This window comes from Camelus ferus, chromosome 8 (genome assembly GCF_009834535.1).
Source record: "Camelus ferus isolate YT-003-E chromosome 8, BCGSAC_Cfer_1.0, whole genome shotgun sequence".
NCBI lineage: Eukaryota > Metazoa > Chordata > Mammalia > Artiodactyla > Camelidae > Camelus > Camelus ferus.
Genome location: NC_045703.1, coordinates 36,085,486 through 36,112,238, shown reverse-complemented (window position 1 = coordinate 36,112,238; position 26,753 = coordinate 36,085,486). Strand labels below are relative to the sequence as shown.

The 26,753-nt window shown below is 34.7% G+C and overlaps 1 protein-coding gene across 2 annotated transcripts in view; it reads left to right on the top strand.

The window, feature by feature from the left end:
- GOPC (golgi associated PDZ and coiled-coil motif containing) overlaps window positions 1-26,753 on the top strand; it is a 40,453-nt gene that overhangs the window by 1,605 nt on the left and 12,095 nt on the right. Inside the window, exons 2-5 of one of the 2 annotated variants that reach the window (XM_006186397.3) lie at window positions 20,037-20,201; window positions 21,784-21,807; window positions 24,737-24,912; window positions 25,938-26,103. In XM_006186397.3, coding sequence (XP_006186459.1) covers window positions 20,037-20,201; window positions 21,784-21,807; window positions 24,737-24,912; window positions 25,938-26,103 — 531 coding nt within the window. The remainder of the gene's footprint in view (window positions 1-20,036; window positions 20,202-21,783; window positions 21,808-24,736; window positions 24,913-25,937; window positions 26,104-26,753) is intronic. The other variant, XM_006186398.3, reaches the window with a different exon arrangement.

The window sequence follows — 26,753 nt, the reverse complement described above, 5'->3', positions numbered from 1 at the left end:
CTTCCTGCTAGTTAGCCGTGAAAAGGTGGTATAATTTATCTTTGATTAGCATAGAATTGCATATGGGAGATTTTGTGACTTTTCTCCACTAAAAGGACTGTTAATTTCTTTCATCTTTTCTGAAAAGGTTGGAATGGAAGCATTGATATGAAGCTAATCACTTCTTATTCTAGGTATATGAAAATGTCTCTTGATTTCTTTCTTAGTGGTAATTTCTAGAAGATAGTTATTTTATTCAGGTGGTGAAATTGCATTTGATGGTTTTTAGAGATAGCACTTCAGCTTTAAATAACAGAGCAAGAGTAGCTTTTGATACTCTTGATTTACAACTGAAAGTATCTACTAAGGATAAACAGTTTTTGTAAAATGAAACAGTATCTAATTCATTTTTTAAAATGACTTAATGAGACTTGAAAGTGATATTTGATACCAGATGTAAAGCCTAATTTTGGAGAAAGGATTCTGTGAGCAGAAGGTGGTGCTCAGTTTTTTCATCTTTAAATACTTTTAATGAGTGTTCGGAACTGTAATAAATTATGCATATTCTTTTTTAGAAATTATAATTACATATTCTGATTCCATGTCCTGGCTTAGAAGATGGTGGTGTTCCTCAAAATAAGAAATGCTAAACTGTCACAATGTGAGCATGTTTTTTCAACATGCTTGAAACCTTTGATTTAAAGATCTTAGAAAGTGGAGATTGTGTGTTTTTTCAGTTACAGGTGACTTCTCTGTCTGTGGGTTATTCTTCCTAAATTTAGCAATTTCTACAGTTTTCATGGAATCAGTTGTATGTTATTGAGGAGAGAGGTTCATTGTCAGAAATGCCTTTCAAAGTAGATCTGCTCTTGTATCATCTGCAGAATTTCAGGTTGCCCTGTGTACTGTTACCAGTCTTCTGAGATCTTGAAATTTTGGAAGAGATTTCCATACTTTCTTGCCCTGTTTTTTTTTAGTAAATGAATTGAGTGAGTTCTATTGTTTTAAGGATATGGACATTAAGACATAATATTCAAGGCTGCTTATGGTTTTGATAGAGCAGATGTGCACCAAAGTTCAGTGGTTTTAAAGATTAATATCTTAAACCATACTACCATAATAAAATATTTTTATAATCAAGACACAGATACCTCAGTGTGGGTAACTTAAAATGTAATTTAAATTGGTCTTGAGTATCCTTCCAGATTGCCCCTTCTTCTGCCCAGTCATTGTGACTTTAGGTAATACCACATTTAATATTAGTGTAGTAGTTAGGAAAACAATTTTGGTGCAAAGAAATCATAGATTACATTTAAAAATTAAATATAAATGACATCTATGTGACTGCTTTTTTCTATAAGTTGTATTTGAGGAGAAGGCTGTCTGTAGGGGGAAGGGGAGGGCAGAGAATTCATAATATTTTGAGGTAGTGCCATTTCAAGTTACTCACATGTCTCTTATACTTCCCACCTGCTTGAGAATTCCTGCTATCGTGAGCCACTTGGTGACAGCTGTGCTGGAGTCACAGGTACTGATGGGGATAGTAGTAGTAGTAATAATAGTAGTAGTAGTAGTAACGTGTGTTGGAGTAGAATAAAGGTTGAGAACCAGTATGTTAGAAAAACTTAGCTCTCTGTCTTGAAATACATTTCTCTGCCTGTTCACCCCTTCTTTAAAATAACAGCAAAACAGTATGTCTTCTGTCACTTCCTTCTTTTCCCTCAGCAATTGCTGAATCAGTATCTCTTTTTAAAGTGGTTTACTGTTCACAGCCATCAGTGGAGAAACCTTTAATTTTGGTCTAGAGCCACATCAATAATGAACTAATGATGTACTGTCCTTTTACTGCCTTAAAGCTATTCTGTTTTTAAACAAGCAGTGAGGCTGTTCTGCAGCACTGAACTTGAGGTTTAATCTTGATCCAGTATATATTTATTGAGCACTAATTATGTGCCATATGCTGTACTGGGCACTTGGGATACAGTGGAGAGCAAAAATGGACATAGTCATCCCTGATATGGGACTTGGATTCTGTTGGGGGAATTTGTTGAAATAATTATTACATAAATGTGAAATTCCAACTTTGAGGTACGTAGGGTACTGAGAGCCTATTCTGGGGGACCGAGGAAGATTTCCTTGAGGAAGTGACCGTTGAGTTGAAAGGATGAATAGGAATTAGGCCAGGAGAAATAGGAATATCATTCAACATTCTAGTAGAGAGAACGGAAAGTAAAAAGTGCCTGTGATGGGCAAGTGCTTAATACATTTGAAGAGCTGGGAGAGAGTTGGTATGTCTTGTAAGAGCAGAGGGCAAAAGAAGTGAGAGACAAACTAAGTTTGAAGAGGTTGGTAGGGGCCATATTTACATGATTTTATAGGCCATGGAGTAGATTTGGGAGCTTTATCGTAACAATGGGGAATGTTTTAAACTGGATGATGACCTCTGGTATGAAATTACAGTAATTCACTTTGGCTATGGTAAGGAGAGAATTTGGGGGAATAATGAGAATAAATGCAAAAACTCATTTAGGGGGCTCTTATTCTGACCCATGTGAGATGATCGTAGTACAGAGTAGGATAGTGGAGATGGAGGAAAGTGTTCAGAACAAGAGAGATTTGACAAGTGAAAATAAACAAAATCCAGGGTTGGATTGGAATAGAGGAATGAGGGAATTCAGGATGACTCCAAGGTGTCAGTTGGCTGGATAGATAGATGGATATGAGATATTATTAGCAATAACTATGTTGCTAATTTTGTTGATCAATTACTATGGGCCAGGCTCAGTCCTAAGTCTTTTATATATGTATTGTTTCACATAATTCCCACAACAGTCCTGTGGGGTAGGTTTAATATTGTTATTCCCATTTTATAGGGATTAAGTAAAGGGGCCCCAGACTACAGAACTAGAGAAACCAGTCTCTCCAAAAACACTTATTTATGTCTGGTAGGGGAAGGAGGAGGTGGAGAAAAGCAGAAAGAGTGAGTGGCTGGAGAGCCAGGAGGGGGAGTGTGGGGTTCAAGGGAAATACTGTTTTCATTTTGTTTTTAAATGGAAAAATAACTTAAACATGTTTACAAGCCAATGAGAAGCATCTAGTTGAGGGGAAAGCTGAATATTCTAGAGAAAGAGAGAGATAACTAGTAATAGGAAGATTTCTAAGTGACAATGAAATCCAGATACATGTAGAGAGAATGGCCTTATATTGAAAGGACAGCTGTTGAACTTAAAGGGGAAGGAAAGATGATGAACACAGAAGGTGGGAGGTTGAGGGAGTATTTTTTAAGAGCTCAAGGAGAGTGGAAAAGATTTCGAATAGTAATGAAAGAGTGTGAGAGCCAGCTGGTCAGAGAAATAGAAGGACTGCCAGGCCATATTGAGGACTGATTTGGAGTTAGTTACCATAAATTCATGGTACAACCAGTCTTCCATGTTGTGTGACTTTCCCCAGCAATACAGGCACAGTAATGAGAGTAATAATTGAGTTCATTCAGTGCTGTAGCAAGGAGTTTGCTACATAGACAAGAGTGTTATTGAAATGAAAATGGTAATGGGAATGAAGAAAAGGAGATAATCTTTAAATGAGTAGAAACTATTTGATAATTACGTAGGTGCAGAAGAAGAGGAAGGGTAAAGGATGACATCACATTTCTGTTTGGGAAATGTATTGGTTGATACCTATGGTGGCTTGAATAGTGTTCCCCCAAATTCATGTCTATCCAGAACCTCAGACTATGACCTTATTTGGAAATAGGGTCTTTGCAGATGTATTTAATGTAAGAATGTCGATAAGGTCATAGTGGATTACAGTGGGCCCAAACCGGATGAGAGTATCCTCAGAGGATACACAGAGAAGAAAGCTATGTGAAGGCAGAATAAGAAATTGGAGTGACATGTCTACAAGCCAAGAAATGCCAAGGATTGCTGGCAGCCACGAAGTCTAGGAGATGGGCATGCGCCAGTTTCTCCTTCAGAGTCTCCAGAAGGAACCAACCCTGCCAACACCTTGATCTTAGGCTCCTGGCATCTTGTGCTGTGAGAGAATAAGTTTTTGTTCTTTCAAGCTACCGAGTTTGTGGTAATTGTCGTGACCATCCTAGGAGACTTACACTGAGGTAAGGAATCCGGGAGAAGGAGTGGGCCTGGCAGGAAAGATAATGAGTTATGTTTAGGAGATTGTGCACAGTTAAAGTTCTTGCCCCCTTTTTGCGTATTCCTGACATAGCTTCCTAATTGCTTCTTAACCCCCTCCAAACCATCCTTTCATTGCCAGAAGCATTCTAAAGTGATTCATGTTAATGGTTCGTATGAAAAAAGATAATTCTGATTCTGTCACTCTTCTTTTTATATCTTCTTATTATTTATTGGCTAAAAGTCAGACTCTGTAGCATGTTGATCAATGCCCAGTCTGTCCTTATCTCTTGTCACCCCTTCTTAGCTGCTTTTGCCTCAATAAAACTGGCCTGTTTGCATTTCTCTAATTAGGCCTTGCTCTTTCATGGCACCTCAACTTTGGTGTATAGGCCTTTGTCTATAATACCTTGTCTGTTGCCTTTGTCTACAGTATCAAACACCTACTCATCTTTCAAGACACCACTTACTTCACCATCTCTGTAAAGGTTTTCCTCACCCAACTCTTCGTTGCTCTTTGTAGGCAGAGGCTGTCATAATACCCTGAACTCACTTGGACTGTTAGATTTGTTATGTTGTCCTGTAATTAGTTGTTGCCACATTTCTCTGCCTCTAGGAGGTAAGCTCTTCGAGGGTCAAGACTATGTCTTGGGTGAAATAATCTGAACTCTCAAATGCTTTGTGAAAGCTGACTTTAGGCGGTAACATTATCTCTTTGTGAACTCATTTTGGTTTTTAGAAATGGGTTGTTTCTCTGGTGCTTCCCAAATACATTGAGAAGTGCGTAATTCCTTCGCGTATGAATACCAAGTTGACTTATATGTGTATTATAGAATTGGTGTTTGACCCCTTTTTAAAATTGGAAATTTGGAACCCACACATTAAACACCAGCCTGACCTACTTACATCCTAATCTCACCTGCTAAGGGTTTTCATATCCTTAAGGGCAGAATTTGTCTTAGTCATCATTTGTCTCTAGATCCTGGCACACTGTGTATATTCAATAAATGTTTACTTTAATGAATAGACTATTTGAAACAGCTCTAGTTGCCTCATTCTGCCATAAATCCTCAAAGATTACCAATAATCATTTTGTAATACAAGTTCATGAGAACTGCAATGGTATCTGTCTTGTTGACTCTACCATCCGTGGTGTCTGTCATAGTGCCTGCTACATTATTGAATGACTGGATCACTCATGAAGGTATGATTTGTGAGTTAATAGTTCATGGTATTCCATTTTAAGGAAAATTTGAAACTGTGACTAAGAATAATTTTAAGCATCGTTGTGTTAGGGGATTGAATATGGATTAGTGCACTAGTGACATTTCTAAAATATTGAGTAGGTTGATTCTCCTCATCCCGCCTCCAGTTTGATTATAGAGCAACTGAGTTCTTGAGCATTACAGTGAAAACAGGAAACATTGTATATTATTTGGAACTTAACTATTTTTTGTTACTTCTTTAAAATTTTTTATTTTATTGAGTTATAGTCAGTTTACAATGTTGTGTCAATTTCATGACACATATACATGAACATATGTATATTCATTGTCATTCTTTTTCACCATGAGCTACCACAAGATCTTGTGTATATTTCCCTGTGCTATACAGTATAAACTTGTTTACCTATTCTATATATACCTGTCAGTGTCTACACATTTCGAACTCCCAGTCTGTCCCTCCCCCCCCACCCCCGCCGGCAACCACAAGTTTGTATTCTATGTCTATGAGTTTGTTTCTGTTTTATATTTATGTTCATTTGTCTCTCTTTTTTTTTTTTAAGATTCCACATATGAGCGATATAATATGGTATTTTCCTTTCTCTTTTTGGCTTACTTCACTTAGAATGACATTCTCCAGGAACATCCATGTTGCTGCAAATGGCGCTATGTTGTTGTTTTTATGGCTGAATAGTATTCCATTGTATAAATATACCACTTCTTCTTTATCCAGTCATCTGTTGATGGGCATTTAGGCTGTTTCCATGTCTTGGCTGTTGTAAATAGTGCTGCTATGAACACTGGGGTTCAGGTGCCATTTTGGAGTAGGGTTCCTTCTGGATATATGCCCAGGAGTGGGATTCCTGGGTCATATGGTAAGTCTATTCCTAGCCTTTTGAGGACTCTCCATACTATTTTCCTCAGTGGCTACGCCAAACTGCATTCCCATCAGCAGTGTAGAAGGGTTCCCTTTTCTCCACAAACTCTCCAGCATTTGTCATTTGTAGACTTTTGAATGATGGCCATTCTGACGGGTGTGAGGTGATATCTCATTGTAGTTTTGATTTGCATTTCTCTGATAATTAGTGATATTGAGCATTTTTTCATGTGCCTATTGATCATTTGTGTATCTTCATTGGAGAATTGCTTGTTTACGTCTTCTGCACCTTTTTGGATTGTGTTTATTGTTTATTGTTAATTTTTTTCTTATTAAGTCGTATGGGCTGCTTATATATTCTGGAGATCAAGCCTTTGTCAGTTTCATCTCTTGCAAAAATTTTCTCCCATTCCGTAGGTTGTCATTTTGTTTTGCATATGGTTTTTCTTTGCTATGTAAAGTACTTTTAACTTTTAAAAATACATCACAGATTTATCTGCTGGTCTCCATTTCAAATCCCCCAACCCTGGTTCGGTCACATTGCCTCCCATATTACACAAAGCTCTCTTTTAAAAAAAAACATGAATTTGATCATATCATTCTACTTCAAATTCCTCAGTTGTACTTGAACAAATTCAAGCTCCTTATCACTGATAAACTCTGTCTGGTCTGACTTATGGATAGATCTCCAGTGACATATCTTACCATTCTTTCCTCTTAATATGGGCCAGTACACATAGGCCTCCTTTCAGAGACTTAAGACAACAACTCTTAAACTTTTTGTTGTCAGGACCCATTTACATTCTACAAACTATAAGGTCCAAATATTTATTACATCAGTTAAGAATAGCAAAATTAAGCCCATTACATGTTAATATAAATATTACATATGTTTTAGTGTAAATATAATTATTAATGAAAAATAACTATATGTTCCAAAAAGTTAGAAGCTTAGCATTGTTTTACATTTAACATATAAAAATATCTGGCTTAATAGAAGATAGCTGGACTGTCATATCTGCTTCTGCATTCAACAGTTGTGATATCTGTTACAGTTTTTAGTAATAATATAGAAAGAAAATTTGACCTCACAGAGATATATGTACCTGGATAAGGGAAAAGTATTTTAATAGCCTTTTCAGATAATTGTGGATATTCTTCTTTGATAGTAAAAGGCAGTCTCTTTTTAAAAAAATGTTTTTTATTGAAGTACAGTCAGTTGTAATGTGTCAATTTCTGGTGTACAACACAATGTCCCAGTTATACATATACATACATATATTTGTTTTCATATTCTTTTTCATTAAAGGTTATTACAATATATTGAACATGGTTCCCTCTGCTATACAGAAGAAACTTTTTTAAAATCTATTTTTATTTATAGTAAACATTTGTAAATTTATATGTAGTAACATTTATAAATCTCAAACCTCCAAATTTATCACTCCCCCCTCTCCCCTCCCCCATAACCATAAGATTGTTTACTATGTCTGCAATTCTGTTTTGTTAGGTGAATTCATAGTAAAGGTAATCTCTTAAAGGTTCATTACAATGTGGATTCTATCAATGAACTTTTCAGACACTGTAACATTAAAATACATTGGTCTATTTATGTAGTCTCTGAATGGATCTTTTGCCAAGGCATGATTGTAGCTGCATTGATCATTTTTAACATACTGGTTTGCTGAGTTATCCAGATCTTCCAAATCTGGATATGTGAAATGTGGCAACCACTAATTATCAGACAATGTAACTGATGTATAACAACACATCTCGTTATACAATATCAAAAAATCATACTTGTTAATGTAATATTATAATGTAATGTAATGTAGTCTAATCAGAAAAGTCTGTAAGTGCTGGGAAGCTCTCAAGCTCATGATGATGGATTCGATTTTCCAAAATTCTAATTTTCACATGAAAGCGCACATTTTTACCATTGGCGGCAAATGCTGTCAGTTGTTTACCTCGAAACAACAGATTCACTTTATTTATTCTCAAGAACATGTCTGCCAAATATATTAATCTTAATAACCACAGTCTATTCTTCTTTCAAATAAAAGTGGTGTTCCAAGAAAGAAATGTTCAGCTTTGCAACTCAGGCAGTTGCGTAAGTGCTTTTCCTTGAGACAACATAGTTTGATATGCAGCAGATTTGGTTTATGCATACTTCCCATTTCAACACACAGATATTAAAAAGATTTTCTCAAGGGTTGAGTTTTTTTTTTTTTAATTAATAATTTTACAGCTTCATCAAGGACATTCTTAAGTGAACTTCTTTTCTTGACTGCAAGTGCATGGTAGTGAAGAGTACCGTGACTCCTGGTAGGTTAGTGCCACTGCATTGACTTGTGTTGCCAGTTTCTATTCATCATTGCTTTTACACTTTTGGTATGAATGTGAACATAGTGAAAAAGGCAAATAGTGTTTTATTATTATAAAAATAGTTTTGACCTGTGGATGCCCTTAAATGGTCCCACAGACCTGTGATAACTGCTACTCTGATAATAGCCAACGCACTTCCCAGAAGGATAGCCATACGTGCCCACCCCACTAATTCTCTTCTTTTAGTTTCTTTCATGCAGCTTATTATGGTCTGTAATTATGTATACTACTACTGACTTTGTAATGACCTTGGACAAGGTACCTAACCTGTGTGCTTCATTTTCCTTCTTGGTACAAAAAGTATCTCAAAGGATTAGGACAATTAAAATATGAGTATGTTCAAAACAGTGCCTGGCACAATGTTAATACTTTTATTATATATGCCATTCATTTTCTTTACTAGCTGTCTCTTGCACAAGACCACCCTGAGCTTTGCAGGGCAGGATCCACATTTGTTTGGTCTATAAGTGCACCCCCAGACCCCAGCCCAGTGTTTGGCACATAGTCGGTACTTAATAAATACTTGTTGAATGAATGTGTGATGGTGCGAGAGACTAAAATTAAAAAACATGTTTGCTTGTCTTGAGCTGCAGAGTGCTTTAGGAGAAATAATGACAGATAAAGTTAGTGGTCTTTATGCTAAGCTAGAGGAAGTTGGAGCAAATAGGTGTTTTCTCACAGAACTTTCGCAAGTCAAATAAGCAGACTGTTTCAAGAGCTGACTTGTAATAAAGAGGAATATTACTTCCTGTCTTGAGAGATGGCAGAGGTTTTCATATTTGACCTTTGAGCATATTTTCTGTTTGTTCATAGTCTTTGCTTTAGAACAGGACTCACTGGCTTTTTATAATCTTGGCTAGTAGGAGCAGTGCTAACCATCCCAGGCACAGGAAGAGAAGAGAAAATAGGGGAAGATTCTTTATAAAAGGAGTGGGTTAAATTAAATGAGCTCTAAGACTTTGTTCAACTATTTTGAAGAAGTAGAAGAAAAGTAAGAGAGTGGATCAAAATGCTTTTGTTAGTTACATTATCCCTTTGACTTTTGTCGTAGAGAAGAGAAAGCCATGTGAAGAATGGTTCTGCCTCTGCTGTCTGTTAGGTAGCTTAGGATCTTTTATATAAGAATCTCTATGATAGATTCTTTTAAAAATTTAGATCCAGGAAAAAAAACACAGTCCCACCAGATAAAACGACATTGCTTCTTCAAACGAGGTGAAGAGAATTATATGATCTGTAAAGGTTCTCCTATTAATAGGAAACTTGGTATTTTATACTCAATAAACTGTAATAAGATGGTATTTTTGTAGTGATACCCTGCCATCTCTATATGATTTTTATTTTTTACATTTGTTTTATTGACCTTATGAACTTTAAAGCCTTTTGGAAAGTAGGTGGGTGTAGATGATAAATTTTAGATATTGGCATTAAATCGTATAATTACTAGAGATTTAAATTCCAACCTGTACTTTTCATCCTAAATTGCATTTGCAAATATAAGAAAAATGCAGATATTTAAAAGCATAATTGTTTCTTTTTTACTTTGTGATTACCTTTTGTATACATAACTTTAAAACAAAAGATGTAGAAGCATTTATAGGTAAATGTGAGATAATATTTACATCTTTATCAGCAGCATTCTGTGCTGTGGTTCAAAACAGTTAAACTGCTATTTGAAGTCAACTATTTTCTTTGTAATCATTACAAAGGACAGCTCGGAGTATGTGTGCTTTTGTGTGCATGCCTGTACATGCACATGAGATCCAGTGTCCGTGTGTGGGTGTTTGTGCGCATGTGTGCATGCACGCAAGCGAACTTGGGTGTGTGTGGGATGGGGCTGGCTGGTCCGCGGATGTTCAGAGTAGTCTCTTGCTTAGACCCCTGTCTAGTTCTGAGATTTGGAGATATGATCTCGTTTGGAACTGATAGTCAGCTTCCTTACCATTTTTCCTATTACTGCCAGAATTATAAAGGAAGTCAGGAGGTCTGAGTTTTAATCCTATGAAATTTCTAATTTGGGGCAATTTACCTAATCTCTTTGGGCCTCATTTCTTCATGTGCAAAATAAAGATATTTTGCCAGACTTTTTAAAGTTCCTACCTTAGATCTTTTAAAATGTTATCAAAAGAGTTGTACGAAATGCCAAAACTAGTGAGTGAGCTGGATCCAAGTTCCCTGCTGTACAACTTGATGTTTACTAATTTCTTGTCTTAGGTTAATCTTACCCAAAACAAAAGGTTTTTGAGGGATGCTTAAGGTAAAGTAATTAGCATTTTTATCCATAAGGCAGCCAAATAAAAGCTAGCCTATGTTTAGACAGAAAAGGTGCAGCTGTTATGTATTTTTAAAAGATTATACAAACAGGATAAAGGTCTAGACAAAGTGGAATCATAGGAAACTCTAAATAAAAAATTACTTTGATTTTGGTGCCACAGAGTGGAATCCAGTAGTTAAGAATTATATTAGAAAGGAATTATCTTGATGGAAAAATTACATGTTTCAAAAGAGTATGAAATGAGAAATAGAATAGTAATGACTACATTAAATACAAACAAATGGTAGTGATAATCCTAAAAAATTTATTTAGATAAACTGCTTCTCTGTCTGTTTTTTTCATTCCTGGGAATGTTGCAGAGTATGCCCTAAATTTTCATATGTCTCTAGACTCCATTCCAGTTGATAGTGGAGATCTAGGGACCACATTGTGAGAATCACTGCCTTAGAAAATCTAACCATTGGTTGATTTAATGGCTTAGGTCAAGTGAAGGCCATGGTCTTAAGGCTTACAAACCCTCCAAGAGTGGGGTCATTTTGTCCTTAATGAGTTCCAGGGAAAGAATATCTTGATGGTCAGCTTTGTTTTATTTTTTTCTGTAAATGAATCTTCAAGATCAAATGTAGGAAAGTGAAAAAAGATTGTATCCCAAATAAAGTCTGCATGTAGGATAATCTTTAACTGGTTTTGATTCTGCTTTTTAAAACATTTTTTGGATATCACTTAAAAATTTAATAGTTGATGGTTGAAACCAACTATTTCTTTTTAATTTTCACTCTTTACTAGTTATAGCCTGGCCAAGGTAAGACAGTGAGGTAAAAGATGCTCAGGCTTTTTTATGATCAAGCTAGTTTTGAGTCTGTTATTTACTAGCTCTGTGATCTTGGGCAAGCTGCTTAAACTCTGACTTCCAGTTTCCTAGTTAAGGAAACTCTTTTTTTTTTTTTTTTTTAAAGAGAGAGTATGATAAGAATTAAAGATGATGTATAGTATGTGTATGCCTGCTGTATGGTAGATAGATGCTTGTTGTGTGGGAGCTGTGAGTGTTGTTAGTAAGTTAAACATAGGTATTGTAGCTGTAGAAACACGTTTCTCCTTATGGCTAACTGCTTGATAACACTTCCACTACCTTGCCCTGGGAGTAAGAATTGGGTTCAAAGTGCTGTTTTGCCACTGAGCATTTGGGTAGCCCTAGAAATAAAAGCAGCCTTGATGGACTTTGGTTTCATTATCTAAATAGTAATTGTTGTAATCATGGCCTTTATGTTCTCTAAGATCTCTTTGAATTCTAAAATTCTGCAACATTAGGAGAGTAACCTTGAATAAAATATGGAAATTTCTAGTCAACAAAAAATTTCCCATTGACTAACTTTTCCTAGCAGCTAAAATGCTTATATCGTGGACAAGTAAAGAGTTATTTAAATATTACTAAATTTAGAGTTAATTTGAAACACTTACATTGTTCCAAAAAAATTAAATTGATCTTTGAATTTTTATATGTATATCCTTACTTTGTAGAGAATTTTTATTTTTTAAAGTTGAGCAGCCTCTTGAGAAATTTTTTCATTTAATGTAGAGTCCATGTTTATAGTAGGCCACTTTCAAGAGACCTGCATACTAACTACCCTGTTCTCCCTTGCCCTTTTAGAATAGTCAGTTCTGATTTGAATATTAATCTGCCAAATTAATTAATGAATACCACTTATGCCTCTTTAGCATCTTTCTTAATGCCAGAAGTTTTACTCAGTTATTAATAATTCATGAGATTTTTGGTTTGAAACATAAGTCATTGTGGAACAACTAGACAATTATATTGAAACACACAGTACACTTCTTGCCACAAACATTTACGTATGGCCATTCTTCAATATTTGCAAGGGATTGGTTCCAGGCCTCCCCATCCCCAACCCCTGCAGATGTCAAAGTCTGTGGATGCTAAAGTTCCTTATATAAAATGGCATAGTGTTTGCATATAAGCAATGTACATCTTCCTGTATACTTTAAATCATCTCTAGATAACTTATAGTACCTAATACAATGCAAATGATATGTAAATAATTGCCAGCATGAAGCAAAATCAAGTTTTGTGTTTTGCAAGTTTCTGAATTTTTTTTTTCTGAAAAATTTTGATCTATGGTTGGTTGAATCTGAGAATGCTGAATGTATGGATACAGAGGGCTGTTGTAAATCTAATTAAGCTTTTATTTCTAACTTGTAGTTTATAGGAAATACAAGGAATAGAGGAATATATTAGACAACACCACAAAGAAACAGTAAGACAAATACAGAATGAAAGTCAATGTAATGAAAAAGAGATACAGGTTGTTATAGATTAAATGGCTTATTTTAAACTATTTCTGATTAGGTTTACTTTAGCATAAGGTACATATTGCTGAAAAAGAGTTCATATTATTCAAATATTTATTTTCCTTTTGTGATTATTTTGTTTAAAAGATTATTAAATTCTATAGGTTTTGTTTTGTTTTGTTTGACTAAGAAGGACATTCGAGGCCAGACTTATTTGTACTTTAAAAAAGTGGTCTTCAGGGTGTACTGAACAATGTCTAGTAATAGGTGATTTTTAATTTTTTTTTAGTGGGCAATTTGTTACATTGATGAAGGTCTATAATAATACAATTCTATTAGACATGTGAGGGTTTTTTTTTTTTCTTTTCTTTAATAAGATTTTTGGTTAGGAGTATTTGTGAAAGATATGTAAAAACTGTTAAACTTACATACTGTTCTGAAATGCAATGGAAGTGAAGTTCTACTTTATTTAATCTCTTGCATATGTTTATTATAGAACAGAGTCAACTACTAGTATTATTATTTCTTCTGGCATTTAAAACTTAATGCATTTGTTGATGCTTCGGATTCATAATAAAAGTGCTAGCCGAATACATTAGCCACTAGCCTGATGTGGCTATTGAATGCTTGAAATGTGGCTGGTCCAAATTGTGATGTGCTGTGAGTGTAATATACACAATGGGTTTTAAAGACTGATTATGAAAAAAGGAATGTAATGTTTTAATAATTGTTTTATATTATTATATGTTTGAATGATAATATTTTAGATATATTGGGTTAAGTAGAATATATTGTAAAAATTTACTTCACCTATTTAATTTTACTTTTTAAAATGTGGCTACTAGAAAATTTTAAATTACATATGTGGTTCATATTATATTTCTGTTAAGCAGCGCTAACATCACAACTTTTTAGAATATCACATTTTTATTACAATGAAAATGTGGGCTGAAGATTTCTGATCTGAGAAAGATCACAATGAATTGATGTTTTAAATTTTAAAAATTCTTTTGTGAAAACGGAAAAACTAGAATTACAAAAGAAATCCAGTGATAGCCTCTTTAGCAAAATTAAATGAGAAGCTATTGTTAAAAGCCCCATAATATGGGTAGGTTGGGGTAGCAGGACCCTCGCAAATTGCATGTGGAGGAGCATCTGTGTGGCAGAAGAAATAGAAAGTGGTCCCAGAAACAAAGAAATTACTAACAGATTCCAGAAGGAGAAAATGTCACTTTGGATGGGAATCTTGAGCAAGTGATCTGAGAACAACTGGCAGAGCTGCCTCCAGGTTGCAGGGGAATGCAGAACAGACCACGGGGACACTCAGAAGCTGCACGGAAATCAGAAAGTAAAAAGTACCGGGGGTGGACTTTAAGAATCTCAGAAATTTCTAACAAAAACTGCTTTTGAGAAAGACACAGTCCAATTCTAAAAAACACTGCTAGAAATAGAATACGAATTGAGCAGGGCAGAAACAGAAGTTTGAAAGGAAGAGAGTTTGTATTCAAGATAGGGGAGGAATACATACAAAGGAGATTGATTTCAAAACTGATTCTGTCTACAGAGAAGCCATGGTTTCAAATAGTTCATCTTAAGGCCAGAGGAGGGAGCCTGCTAGCCACGAAGCTAGGAAAGTTCTCTGTGCTCACCGCAAACCCTGCATGGAAGTTTCCTACCAAGCATGTACTACATAAAAACCCATTTCATTTAAAATGAGTAACAGAAAAGGATGTTATTTAAACCCCATATAAACGTACTGTAATCAAAAAAGATAAAACTAATAGAATAATATAACAATAGACCACAAAAGCATATTAGGAAAATAAGCCCACAAAGCAGATGAAACTTATAAAATAAACTAAATGAAATTAATAATGGTATTCATCTATGAATAAGATAATTCAGAGATAGGAAAACTCAAAAATAAAGTAATAAATTAAAAGAATACTTACAGAGCTTTGGGGAAAAAATAGGAAAAAATCATTTCAGACTGGAGCCTAATTTGGAAGAAACATAAAAAACAGGCAATACAGTAAGTACAGTAAGAGAAGGACGACATATAAGAGAAAAACAAAAAGGATTTGAGAGGAAATTGCAAATATAAAAGATAGGGAAAGAGTAATATTAGTGTAATTAGAGCCTCTGAAGAAGCATGAAACAAAACAAATATTTAAAACTACTATCAACAAACCCTCATTTATTGCTGTTAGAAATGTACAATGGTTCAGCTTCTGTGGAAAACAGTTTGATTATTCCTTAAAAATATAAACACAGAATTATTATGTGACTCGGCAATTCCACTCCAAGGTATATAACCAAAATAATTGAAAATAGGTATGCAACAAATATACATACATATATGTTCATAGCAGCACTGTGCATAAGTGCCAAAAGATGGAAGTAGCTCAAATGTCCATCAACTGATGAATGGATGAATAGGTTGTGGTATATACATACAGTGGAATATTATTCAACTATACAAAGGAATAAAGAAGTACTGATATATGCTGTAACATGGATGAATCTTGAAAACATTATGCTAAGTGAAAGAAGCTAGACACAAAAAGTCATGTATCATATGCTTCCATTTATATGAAGTATCTGGAATAGGTAAATCCATAGAGACAAATGCAGATTGGTAGTCCCCAGAAGCTGGAGACAGGGAAAGTGGAAAGTGACTGCTTAATAAGTACAAGGCTTTCTTTTGGGGTGATGAAAATGTTTTGGAACTAGATGTAGGTAGTGGTTGCACAACATTATGAATATAATAAATGCCACTGAACTGTCCACTTAAAATGGTTAATTTAATGTTATATGGATTTTGCCTCAATAAAAAACAAATTACCAACCAATTCACTCATAAAAGAAAACTATCACTCTTAAAAAATAGCTCACTCTTAAAAAAAATTCAGTAAAGTTTTCCTGAAATAACGCAGCATTAAATCTGCATATTGAGAAGAATACACATGGGCCTAGAATGATGATCACCACACTATATTTTAGTAAAATATAGGGCTTAAAAATGAAGCAGACACAAGATCAAGTCACTTATAAGACAAAGCAAAGATTAAGACTGTACATCTCAATAGCAGCATTTAATACCATACACCAATGGAGCAACGTATTTAAAATACTCAAGGAAAGAAAACATGAGCCAAAGATTTCATATCCAGCCAAACTGACTTCAGATATAAAGACCACAAATAAATAGTCATGAATATGCCAGAAATTAGGGAATATTATTATGAGACCTTTCTGAGACATCTGCAAGACCAGAGAAGGAGTTGAAATCATAGGTGCAGCTTTGGTAAAAGGTCTAGTGATCAGCATAGAATTTATTTATTAGTGGAGTTAAGACTACTAGAGTTAAAGATGAGAAAATAATATCTAAATGTTGTGTGATGTATGCTCTGTGGTATAAATATAGTGCAGCTATCAAAAAAGATTAAGATAGAGAAAAAAGAAGAAAGAGAAAAGAGTATCTTGAAAGTATTACATATCTAGATAATAAGGCTATTATCTAAAAGTAATTATTGAAACAAAGATACAAAGCTTCTAGAATACTAAAAAATACATATTTTAAAATCTAACAATGAGCAGTTAAGATCTTACATGTGTATACACCATATACAAATGTAACATGAAAAATATGATGAAAGGTTAAAAATAAATAGACAAAATTATACTGGGTAAATGCAAATAAAATGAAAATAGGAGTTGCAAACTTGATAACAGATAAGGTAGATTTCAGGCCAAAAAGCATTTAATGTGGAGGAGGAAACTATTTACTACCTCAGAAAACTGAGCAATGTTAAAATTAAGCACTGTTCATCAAAAGACACCTTTCAGAAAGTTAAAAGACAGACCACAAAATGGAAAAAGGTATTTGAAACTCATACCCAATAAAGGAGTTTGTAGTCATAATAATACGTGTATATATCTGTGTGTATGTGTGTGTGTGGAGAGAACGCCTATAAATCATTAAGAAAAAGATTAAAAACTCTGTAGAAAAATAGGCAAGAGACTTGAATAGGCACTTGACAAAAGAGAATATCCAAATGGTCAATAAACATATGAAAAGGCGGTCAGCCTTATTAGTAATCCAGAAGTTTTAATTAAAACCACAACAAAATGCCACAGCATTCCTACCAGAATGGCTTTGTAGATGCAGAGTGTATGCTTCCATTTATATACCCATTCAAAACCAGGCAAAACTATCTGTGGTGTTAGAGTTCAGGGTTTTACTCTGATAGTTACCTTTGTTGATGCAAATGGAAGTAATGATTGGAAACGGGCCACAGAAGAGTCCTGGGCTGCTAGTGCTGCCCTATTTCTTTATCTGGGTGGTGGTAAAATGGCTATGTTTTTTTTCTGTAATTGATTGTGTGTGTACTTCTCTGATGTGAGTTATACATGAATTAAGAAGTTATTCTGATACAGAGTGATCTCCAGGAAGCAAAAAAGCAGGAATGCAGCACAGTGTTTTTATTATGAAACATTTTGGTTTGGTTTATGACATGCCACCTTCTTTCTTCTACCTGTCGGGCCATCCCTGACTGGTTATTAGGTAAGCCTCAGTCCTTGGCCATCTATTCTCCCTCTGACTCAGTCCTAGGATGTTAATTCACGTCTCTATACTCCTGGTTCCAACCCTAGTCCCAATTTACGACTTCCTTTTTTTTTCTTTTCAACATTCTGTGGGGTCGTTCCTGTTGATTATCTCATGGCTGACACAGAAACCCACATGTCTAAGACTTAAACTCTTCTCTTCTCCTCCCTCGTGTCTAAATAAACTACCATCCTAATCTTACTATTTCCATCAATGGTTTCACCATTCTCTAAACTTGAAATATTTGAGTTGTCATTGACCTCATCTTCCATTTGACATCCAGTCTAAGCGTTCCTGGCAATTTCCTTTCATCTATGTGAAATGCTTTATTTCCCAAGTTACCATGCTAATGTCATTTAGAAAGCTGTGTAGGGTGTTGCTAGTGTCCCTCTCTTCATCTCCTTACCTGCAAATATCATGTAACTAAAATGTCGAGCAAGAATGTTCTACAGTAATACGGTATTGATGGTTGCACAACTCTATGAATATACTAAAAAAATCACTGAACTGTATACTTTAAAGGAGTGAATTTTATGGTATGTTAATTACATCTCAGTAAAGCTATCACTAAAACAAAAACGTCAATGAGAGCATTTAGGGATTTCCTATCAGATTTATCTCAGTTTCGGTTTATCATCCAAAGCCATTCATTGTAACCAGCCTCACTTTCCTGTGCAGTCTTGTCCAATCTACCAACATACAACTCCTCTAAGTAGTTTTATTTCCTTGCTAATAACATCTTCATATTCTAATAAGTGCTTTCATATATAAGATTAATAATCTTACAAAAATAGTCAAAGTCATGGATATTGTCCCTAATTAATTTTTTAAAATTTTATGGAAATATAGTTGACTTATTAACATAGTGGTTTGATGTTTTTATAGATTATACTGCATGTAAAGTTGTAAAATATTGGCTATATTCCCTGTTGCTGTATATATAAATAGTATCCTATTTATTTTAAACCTAGTAGATACTATCCTATTTTAAAATTGGAGAAATTTGAGTGGAGACGGAATGATTTATCTGGAATCACAGGGCTAGTGTTAGAATTCATTTCAATTTAAAGATCTTTTTTGAGCATCTTTTATGTACTAGGCACTGTTTGGTGCAGCTGGGAGGCTGAGATAGATCCTAATGCTCTGGTCTCTGTACTAAGGAATTTACCTAGGTTGCTTCTAGTCTCTGTCTGCCCTTGCTAGTGTTCTCGTCTGTTGACTGCTTCACTACTTCTGTTTTGTCCTTGTCATTTAACTTCAAAGCCCTTTCTAAACTCTCTTCCTCACTAACCTTTAAACCTTCCTTTACTATGAATTCCTTGGGACCCAAACAATTCTAAATATATCTGTAACTTGATACATTTTTCTTTAGTTGGTTCAAATGTGTATATATTACCTCAGTTGATAAGAAAGTTTCTCAAGGGCATAAATAATTATCTTCTGTAATTTAGAAAGTATTTTTCACATTTTTTTCTCATTGGACCAGCATATTCCTGGGCCCCTAAATGCTTGTAAAATTATTTTTAGTAGAAAACTGAGGCCTTGTCTTGATCTTTAATCTACTTTTAGTTGGGAAGATCACATACACGAGGGACACATCCTGGGCACAATTGTAAAACAGTGTATAAGTTGTGAAAAAGGAAAAACTTTAGATTGTGTGGCTCAGTGGTTCTGATGAGTTGTTCTGCTTACTGTAACACTTAGCTGCAGCTTACGGTTAACTCTGATCTTCGGGCCCACTCAGTAGTTTATACTTTGGCACCTAAAACAAACAGATTGTGGTCAGGCTGATTTGGACTAGTATTCTCTGAGGTGGAGACAGAGCACCATTTATTGGCTGCTTCTGTAACATGCTGTTAATGTTCGTGGATCACTATAGCACATACTGTTTGAACAAGGTGATGAGCTACGCCCGTCCTGTATATTTTCATAAACTTTGTATATAAAGGTGAAACAGTGAAAAGCTTTCTTAAAGGAAGCAAAGTAAAATGGAACTAGCATTCTGTGTTATTAGAAGATACTATGTATGGTAGAGTTTTTCCACTGAAATCTCTTATACTGTTGATTTTATGTCAGTTTAGAAGGATGTTCTGTATATAGCTCGGTCAGATAATGGTCTTCTAGTGTTCACCTGTTTATTTTAAAGGTAGTCTCTTTGTGTCATTCTTGAATAATACTTAGAGTCAAAATAAAGAAAATTAAGCAGACTCAATGAAGCATTACTTAATGGTTTTTATTGTTGGTATTTTATAAGGCACAGCTGGTGGATCTGAAATCTGAACTGACAGAGACCCAAGCAGAGAAAGTTGTATTGGAGAAAGAAGTCCATGATCAGCTTTTACAGTTGCACTCTATTCAGCTTCAGCTCCATGCTAAAACTGGTCAAAGTGTTGACTCTGGTACTATCAAGGCAAAATTGGTAAGTAGTTTAGAGGGTAACACATACTTACATGTATCTTAGAGGGTGAAGAGGAGAATTTTTAATGAGACTTTTTAATTATGAAAGTTAATATAAAAAAACTATGTGCTTATGGAAATTTTAGAAATACAGGAAATATAAAATAAAGATAATAATCATCATAATCATCCACAGTCTCATCACCTAGAGATGATCAGTGGTAATATTATAACCAGTTGGTACTTAGGATTTTCTTCCTATTTAAAAAGAGCCATATAAATAATTTTGAAAGAGTTTGTGATTGTAACATATAGACAATTTATTTGCCCTGCTGTATTGGTTAAGATTAAGTTCAGCTACATATGACAGAAATCCTGACTAACATTGGACTTATTCTTAAATAGTACAAATGATTTTCTCTCGAAGCCCTGAGACAGGCAGTCCAGAGCTGATAATGGCAGCTCCCCAGATATCAGGGATCCAGTTTCCTTCTGTTGTGCTCTGCCGTCTTTAGCTCGTGGTTTCTGTCTTTAGGATTTCGGCATGTCTGCATTCCAGGTAGGAAGAATGTAAGGGCAAAATGATGCTTCCCAGCTGCATTGACCTTCTTTAAAGACCTTTTCATGAAATCTTCCTCAGCTTTTTGCCAGGCATTAAGCCATCTCGTTGGCTATCCCTGGCTGTCTGTCAGTCCCTTAGTTGGTCACATGGCCACCTCCAGTAAAATTAGAGTTCTCCTAATAAGGAAGAAGGGGAACATGGAGCTGGATGCCAACCAGTAGCACATTTTTCCTTTTGCTTTTAATATGTTATAAGTTATTTCCCCTGCCACTGAGTGCTTTGTCGTGTTTACATAATGTTCATTGCATAAATGTTCCATAATTAACCATTGCCCTCTTAATATAGGTTGTTTAAATAGAATTTTTTTTAAGTCTCCTTTCAGTTTAACCTCATATGTATTAAGTGTGTACTGTGTGCCAGACACTTTGTTAAACTATAGGGGACACAGCAGTGAATAAGACAGAGAAAGCTTAGGAGAGGCAGGAGATGAAATGATGCTGATGATGACAGTAATACATTTTAAAGTTTTACTTGTTTTCAGTTAATCCTTTGATTGGTTAATTAGTTCCTAATACTGACATGTTAGAATTTATTTAAATGAATATTTACATTCTCCTGAAGTTTTTTTAAATTCTGATATTCTACAAATCTAAATTATTATTGTTGTTTTATTTAGCTGAAATGAGTCAGGTTCATAACTGCTTCTTTGGAATATTTGATACTAGTATTGAGAAACAGTGTACATTTTCCCTAGAATTCACCTGAAATTTTAACATTAGATTTGAAACATAGTGCTAATAGATTTGAATAATGGTGCTATATAGTAGGCACCGAACTAGACATGTTAACTAATTTTGCTGAAACAAATTTTTAGTGCTATACAGTTACCATTGCTTGTAGATTTACAAGTGTATTTGTTCCAATGAACTTTACCCAAGTGATGTTCAGCATATGGGAATTTTCCTTATAATGATTGTACCACTAAATAAACTCATTTGTTTGATAATTTTCTAATTATAAAACTTTTTTCTTATATCTTAAGTCTGTCCCCTCTATGGAGGAGCTGGTAAGTATGCCGTTTCTGTTTTGCTTTAATATGTTATGCTGAAGCGTTCTTAGTGCTTTATTCGCATATTACGTGTTGTCAGTTTGTATCTGAAAGTGATGTTGATGATGGTGGTTTTTTAATGTGCCGGTACCTGAAAAGTTTAGTGGGTAGCCCATTGCTCTTTTCTCGCCTCATGTTGCTAAAAGATTTTTCTTTTGTTTGTGATTTGTTGCCATCATTTACAGAAGCCATCAATTTTTGACAGCTTCTGAGCTTTGTAACTTGCTCATACCTCTACTTGAACAGCTGGTTTTCCCACTTAGGTGTTGTAAAGATATATTATGCAGGCCTAGCTTTTTTCTCCTTTTCTATTTTAATTTATTCCCAGAGAAAGAAAGTGCATGTTGGTTTCTTATTCATCCACTGCATGTGTTATAACTTTTCACCAGTCTTGAGAAACTTATGTGGCCTTTGAAACAACTGAATTTTGAGACCCTTTATCAGAATTTATTTTAGAAAGTAACAGTACAAATTCTTAATATTTTTCCCACTGCCCCACCCTAGTCAGGTTCCAGGTTGTTATATGACTTTTCGTCTTTTGAAAATATACTGTTCAGATATCAGAATACAGAATTAACTTCTTCATTGTTACCTCATGATGAACAGGTTAACTTAAAAAAAATTTTTTTTCTTTAAATATAGAAGTGATTAAGTTCAGCGTTCCTAGTTCTGTTCTTGCTTGCATCTGTTAGTTTCAGGCCTGCGAGCTTGTCATTCATTAGGGATTTGAATCATTAAACAAAGTAGTGACTTAATATGTTTCTCGGGTTTCATAAATATTTTATAAATAATTCATTAAGGAAATTGTAAGTAGATAATCTTCAACATAAAACTTATTTAGCCCATAAACAAAGAATTCTTGGTCTTCTAGGAACCCTTTTCCTGAAACAAACAGCATGAACCTCATTAAATGTCATTTAAAAAAGATTTTTGTTCATATTGTCCAGACTGGTTTCTTTTGGAACTGATACCTGCCCTTTTAGGAAAGAGGTTCTGAAATAAATTGAGATTTTAATAATTCCAAATTTGTAAAGGGAGAATTCTAGATTATTCTTCAAATTTAAAAAAATATATATATGGAAATTGTGTTCTAATGGTTATATTAGTTTTTCACAGAAGTTGAAAAAGCCTGCTAATTAATCTTACTTCTGTATATCACATATATAATGATAAATACTTTAATCAGAGAAGTGGCAAATATATCCAACATTTGGTAGTTGTCATTCGTTTTAGCTTGTTTTTTTAAATTTGTTTTTAAGGTTGTGGTACTCACTACCTTGTATTTGAATATATCATATATTGATGTTTAAATATATCATACATTGATAAACTGTTGTCAAAACAGTAGACCAAAGCAGACATTGACAGTAGTACCAAAATATGTTTCATTTAATTGTTAAAAGTTCCCTTATATTTGTTTCTCAGCTTAATATTCTCAACAAAAGAGAAATAATTATAATAATCAGTACTCATACATTAGAAACAATATCATTTGCCATTCACTCAAGAGAAACGTTTTTCCCAGTGCTGAGGTAGAGCTTTATTTGAAGCTCCTAGAGGGGCTATGGCGGTCTCGTGAACAGTGCCACATCTCATCAGTAAAGACAACAGATTTTCACAGGATTTATAGATTCTGTAAATTAGTGAGCCAGTAAAAGCAGTTCTGTAAGTCAGTAAAAACACTTCCACTCAGGATAAATGCAAGTTTACAATGTTTGGATGGTTCTCTTGACCCCAAAATAACACTTAAAAGATCTATCAGGGCCTTTATTCAACTCTCAGAAAGGTTTTATTGGGCCACACAGTCTGTGTGTGTGTTTGAATTTGACTTGACTGACTTTAGGCAGGGTTTTGAACTTTCTGTTTTCCCCTCCACTTTGTCTTGTTCCTGCCTATCTGTTCTGTGCTTGGATTCCAAAGGCATTTACATTTGTAACCCTTGATGTATAGAAGTAGGTATACTGTACTTTGTACTTTGAAGGTAAATTGAAAATGATCTCTCACATGTGAGTTGGTAATAAAAATTTGATGGCAAAGATACTGAGATATATTACATTCTCTGGCTAGCACCTATAAGTTCACACATATGGGTTATCTACCATGGCATCCTTTTTTAAGAGCTAAAAATTGACATCCATCCTACCTCATAGTAGGCAGGCGAGGCCAGTATTTTCCCTCAGAAAACAGTTCTTCAGTCACTTTAACATGCGGACAAATAGATGAGCCAGATCCCACTGTTCAGTGACACTCTATACCCTAGAGGTTCTTACCTATAGGCATTTTTTAATGTGTAAATATTTTAATGCAGTTGTTGCCAGCATTTCTCCATGATCATGAAATGTTTTAAAAGAATTAGAATATCTGTTCTGATTTAAGCATTGCAAGTTTCTTATAATCCTCTAAGATACATTAGCTATAGACTGTATCTCTGTGTAACTGAATGATTTTGGCTTGTTTATAGCATTGTTGCATTAAAGTTAATTAAATGTTTGGGTACAACCACCAGAGTGATTGTTTTAGTCGAGTTTCTTGAGTCATTTTTAGAAAGTAGAGAGTAGGTTCAGTTACCCATTGAAGCCATCCATATTAGTATGTATAACATGAGCTTAGAGAAGGCTACTAATCTTAGTGTCCTCAGGATCAAGGTGCCCTCCTCCATGCTATTATCTTATCTAGAAGTGGTTCCAACACCTTCTGGTACTAGTTAAAAAGAACTGGATCCAAGTCTTTGTGTTTCATTGTATAGAATTGAAGTGGTAATCTTTATCATATGCTTTCATTGTTGTATCATAGATTGTGTGCTTTTGTGTATTTTAAAGAACATGGTCTGTCGCTAAAGAGTCTTAAAAGTGTTAGCATTACTTTATTTTTTTTTTAATTGCCATAGGAGAGAGAGCTTGAAGCAAACAAAAAAGAGAAAATGAAAGAAGCTCAACTTGAAGCTGAAGTGAAGTTGTTGAGAAAAGAGAACGAAGCCCTTCGTAGACATATAGCTGTTCTCCAGGCTGAAGTTTATGGGGCAAGACTGGCTGCCAAGTACTTGGATAAGGAACTGGCAGGAAGGTGTGTGAAAGATGGGTATCCTTGTGCTCTTTGGTGACCAGTTGCATAGTTAAAGAGGTTGACTCCTATCTCTTGTGGCAAATGAAATATTAATCTTTATCCTAAGAGTGATTTTGTAGTTGATTTTAGCTTACTGTTGTTAACTTAATATTGATAGCATTACATATTGCGGATTTATTTAGCCTTACTAAGTATTTATTGTTTACACACACACACACACACACACACACACACACACACTGCTAGTAATTTACTGTAAAATGCTAACAAAAAGCTGCACTTCTCAGTGTTTCCTGCCTTGACACCATAGCAGATGGTGGTCACATGTACAGCATAACCTCTGTAGGAATTCTCTCTGTGATCAGTGAAACCCACTCTTTCTTGCCTTTCAAAAACATGTTGGAATGACAGTGGTTTTATCATAATACAAAGTTCTGCTTTCATTAATTTTTTACAGTAAATAATTTACAAACTTTGATTCATTATTAGTACTAAATAATTTTCTGCTTGTTGTTTTAATGTCACATTAAGAACTGATGTGGAGCAAATAAAAATAATTATATCATCTTGAAGTGCACACTTTCTAATAATTTTACCACATTTAAGATAATCCTTTTGTAAAAAGAAACTGTCATTGGGAAGAATGTTTTGTACAGTTGGCCGCATCTACAGACTAGTATTCAAAAGTATCTCAGTTCGATGAACTACCTTGATTGCATGCAAGACATGAGACGTGTTAATGCCATCAGTCTCATAAATTGTTTTAAAGATGTATATGGATTAAGTATATAAATAAAGAAGGTCTCATTCATTTTTTGTAAACTGGTTTTCCCTTGAAGACATCTGTTCTTTTCAGAATTTTCATGTCTTTATAAATCTGAGAGACATCAGGAAGTTCTTGCGTTTTAGTTTCATTCCTGACATCAATTTATGCAGGAGCTACTTGTATTCGGTAATTTTTTGGAATTCTTTCTATAGTATACATAATGAAAAACTAACTGAATTAATTCCTTCCCAATGTGAAGGGTCCAACAAATACAATTACTAGGACGAGATATGAAGGGACCTGCTCATGATAAGCTTTGGAACCAGTTGGAAGCTGAAATACACTTGCATCGCCACAAAACCGTTATCAGAGCCTGTAGAGGACGGAACGACCTGAAACGACCGATGCATGCGCCTCCAGGCCACGTAGGTTTGCTTCGCTGCTTTTTCTCACTCAACCTCGTCCTTCCGTTAATCACAAATCCTTTGCATTTTTTTTATTCTACTAGTATTTAAAACCTTTATTTTAAAAAAAGAAAGTGAGATTAAACATATTTAAAATAGATACATATTTAAAATTCCAACAGCCCATATAGCTCTTTACAGACTTACTAATGCTCCGAAAATGATACTTTTGAAGACAGTGGACTATTGCTAGCAAATGCATATTGCTTTGGCTCATATTTCAGAATTTTCCTGGATCTCGATCAGGCATGTTTCATGTTTTAAGCTTAGCAGAGAATATGTGGTCATATTGATGAATTGGCAAATATTTGGGGGTAGTTCTTTAAGGGAATTTTTAGTGACTAGATTTGAATGTAGTTTCTCAACTAACATTTACACCTGTTTGATTTCGCATTAAGATGGAATTTGAGATCTGTGTCCAGTTGTCTGCTTCTTAGCCACCATTGTACTTCTTTCTATCTGGAGAAAAATATATTAAATTTCATTACAACAGCTGCCTGATGATACAAACCTTAATATAATAAAATCATACCTAACTCCTACCCAGTGGCTCATATATATTGGTGCCAGATAAAGCCTGGCCTTGAATGGTAAAATTATTTGTTGCCTCT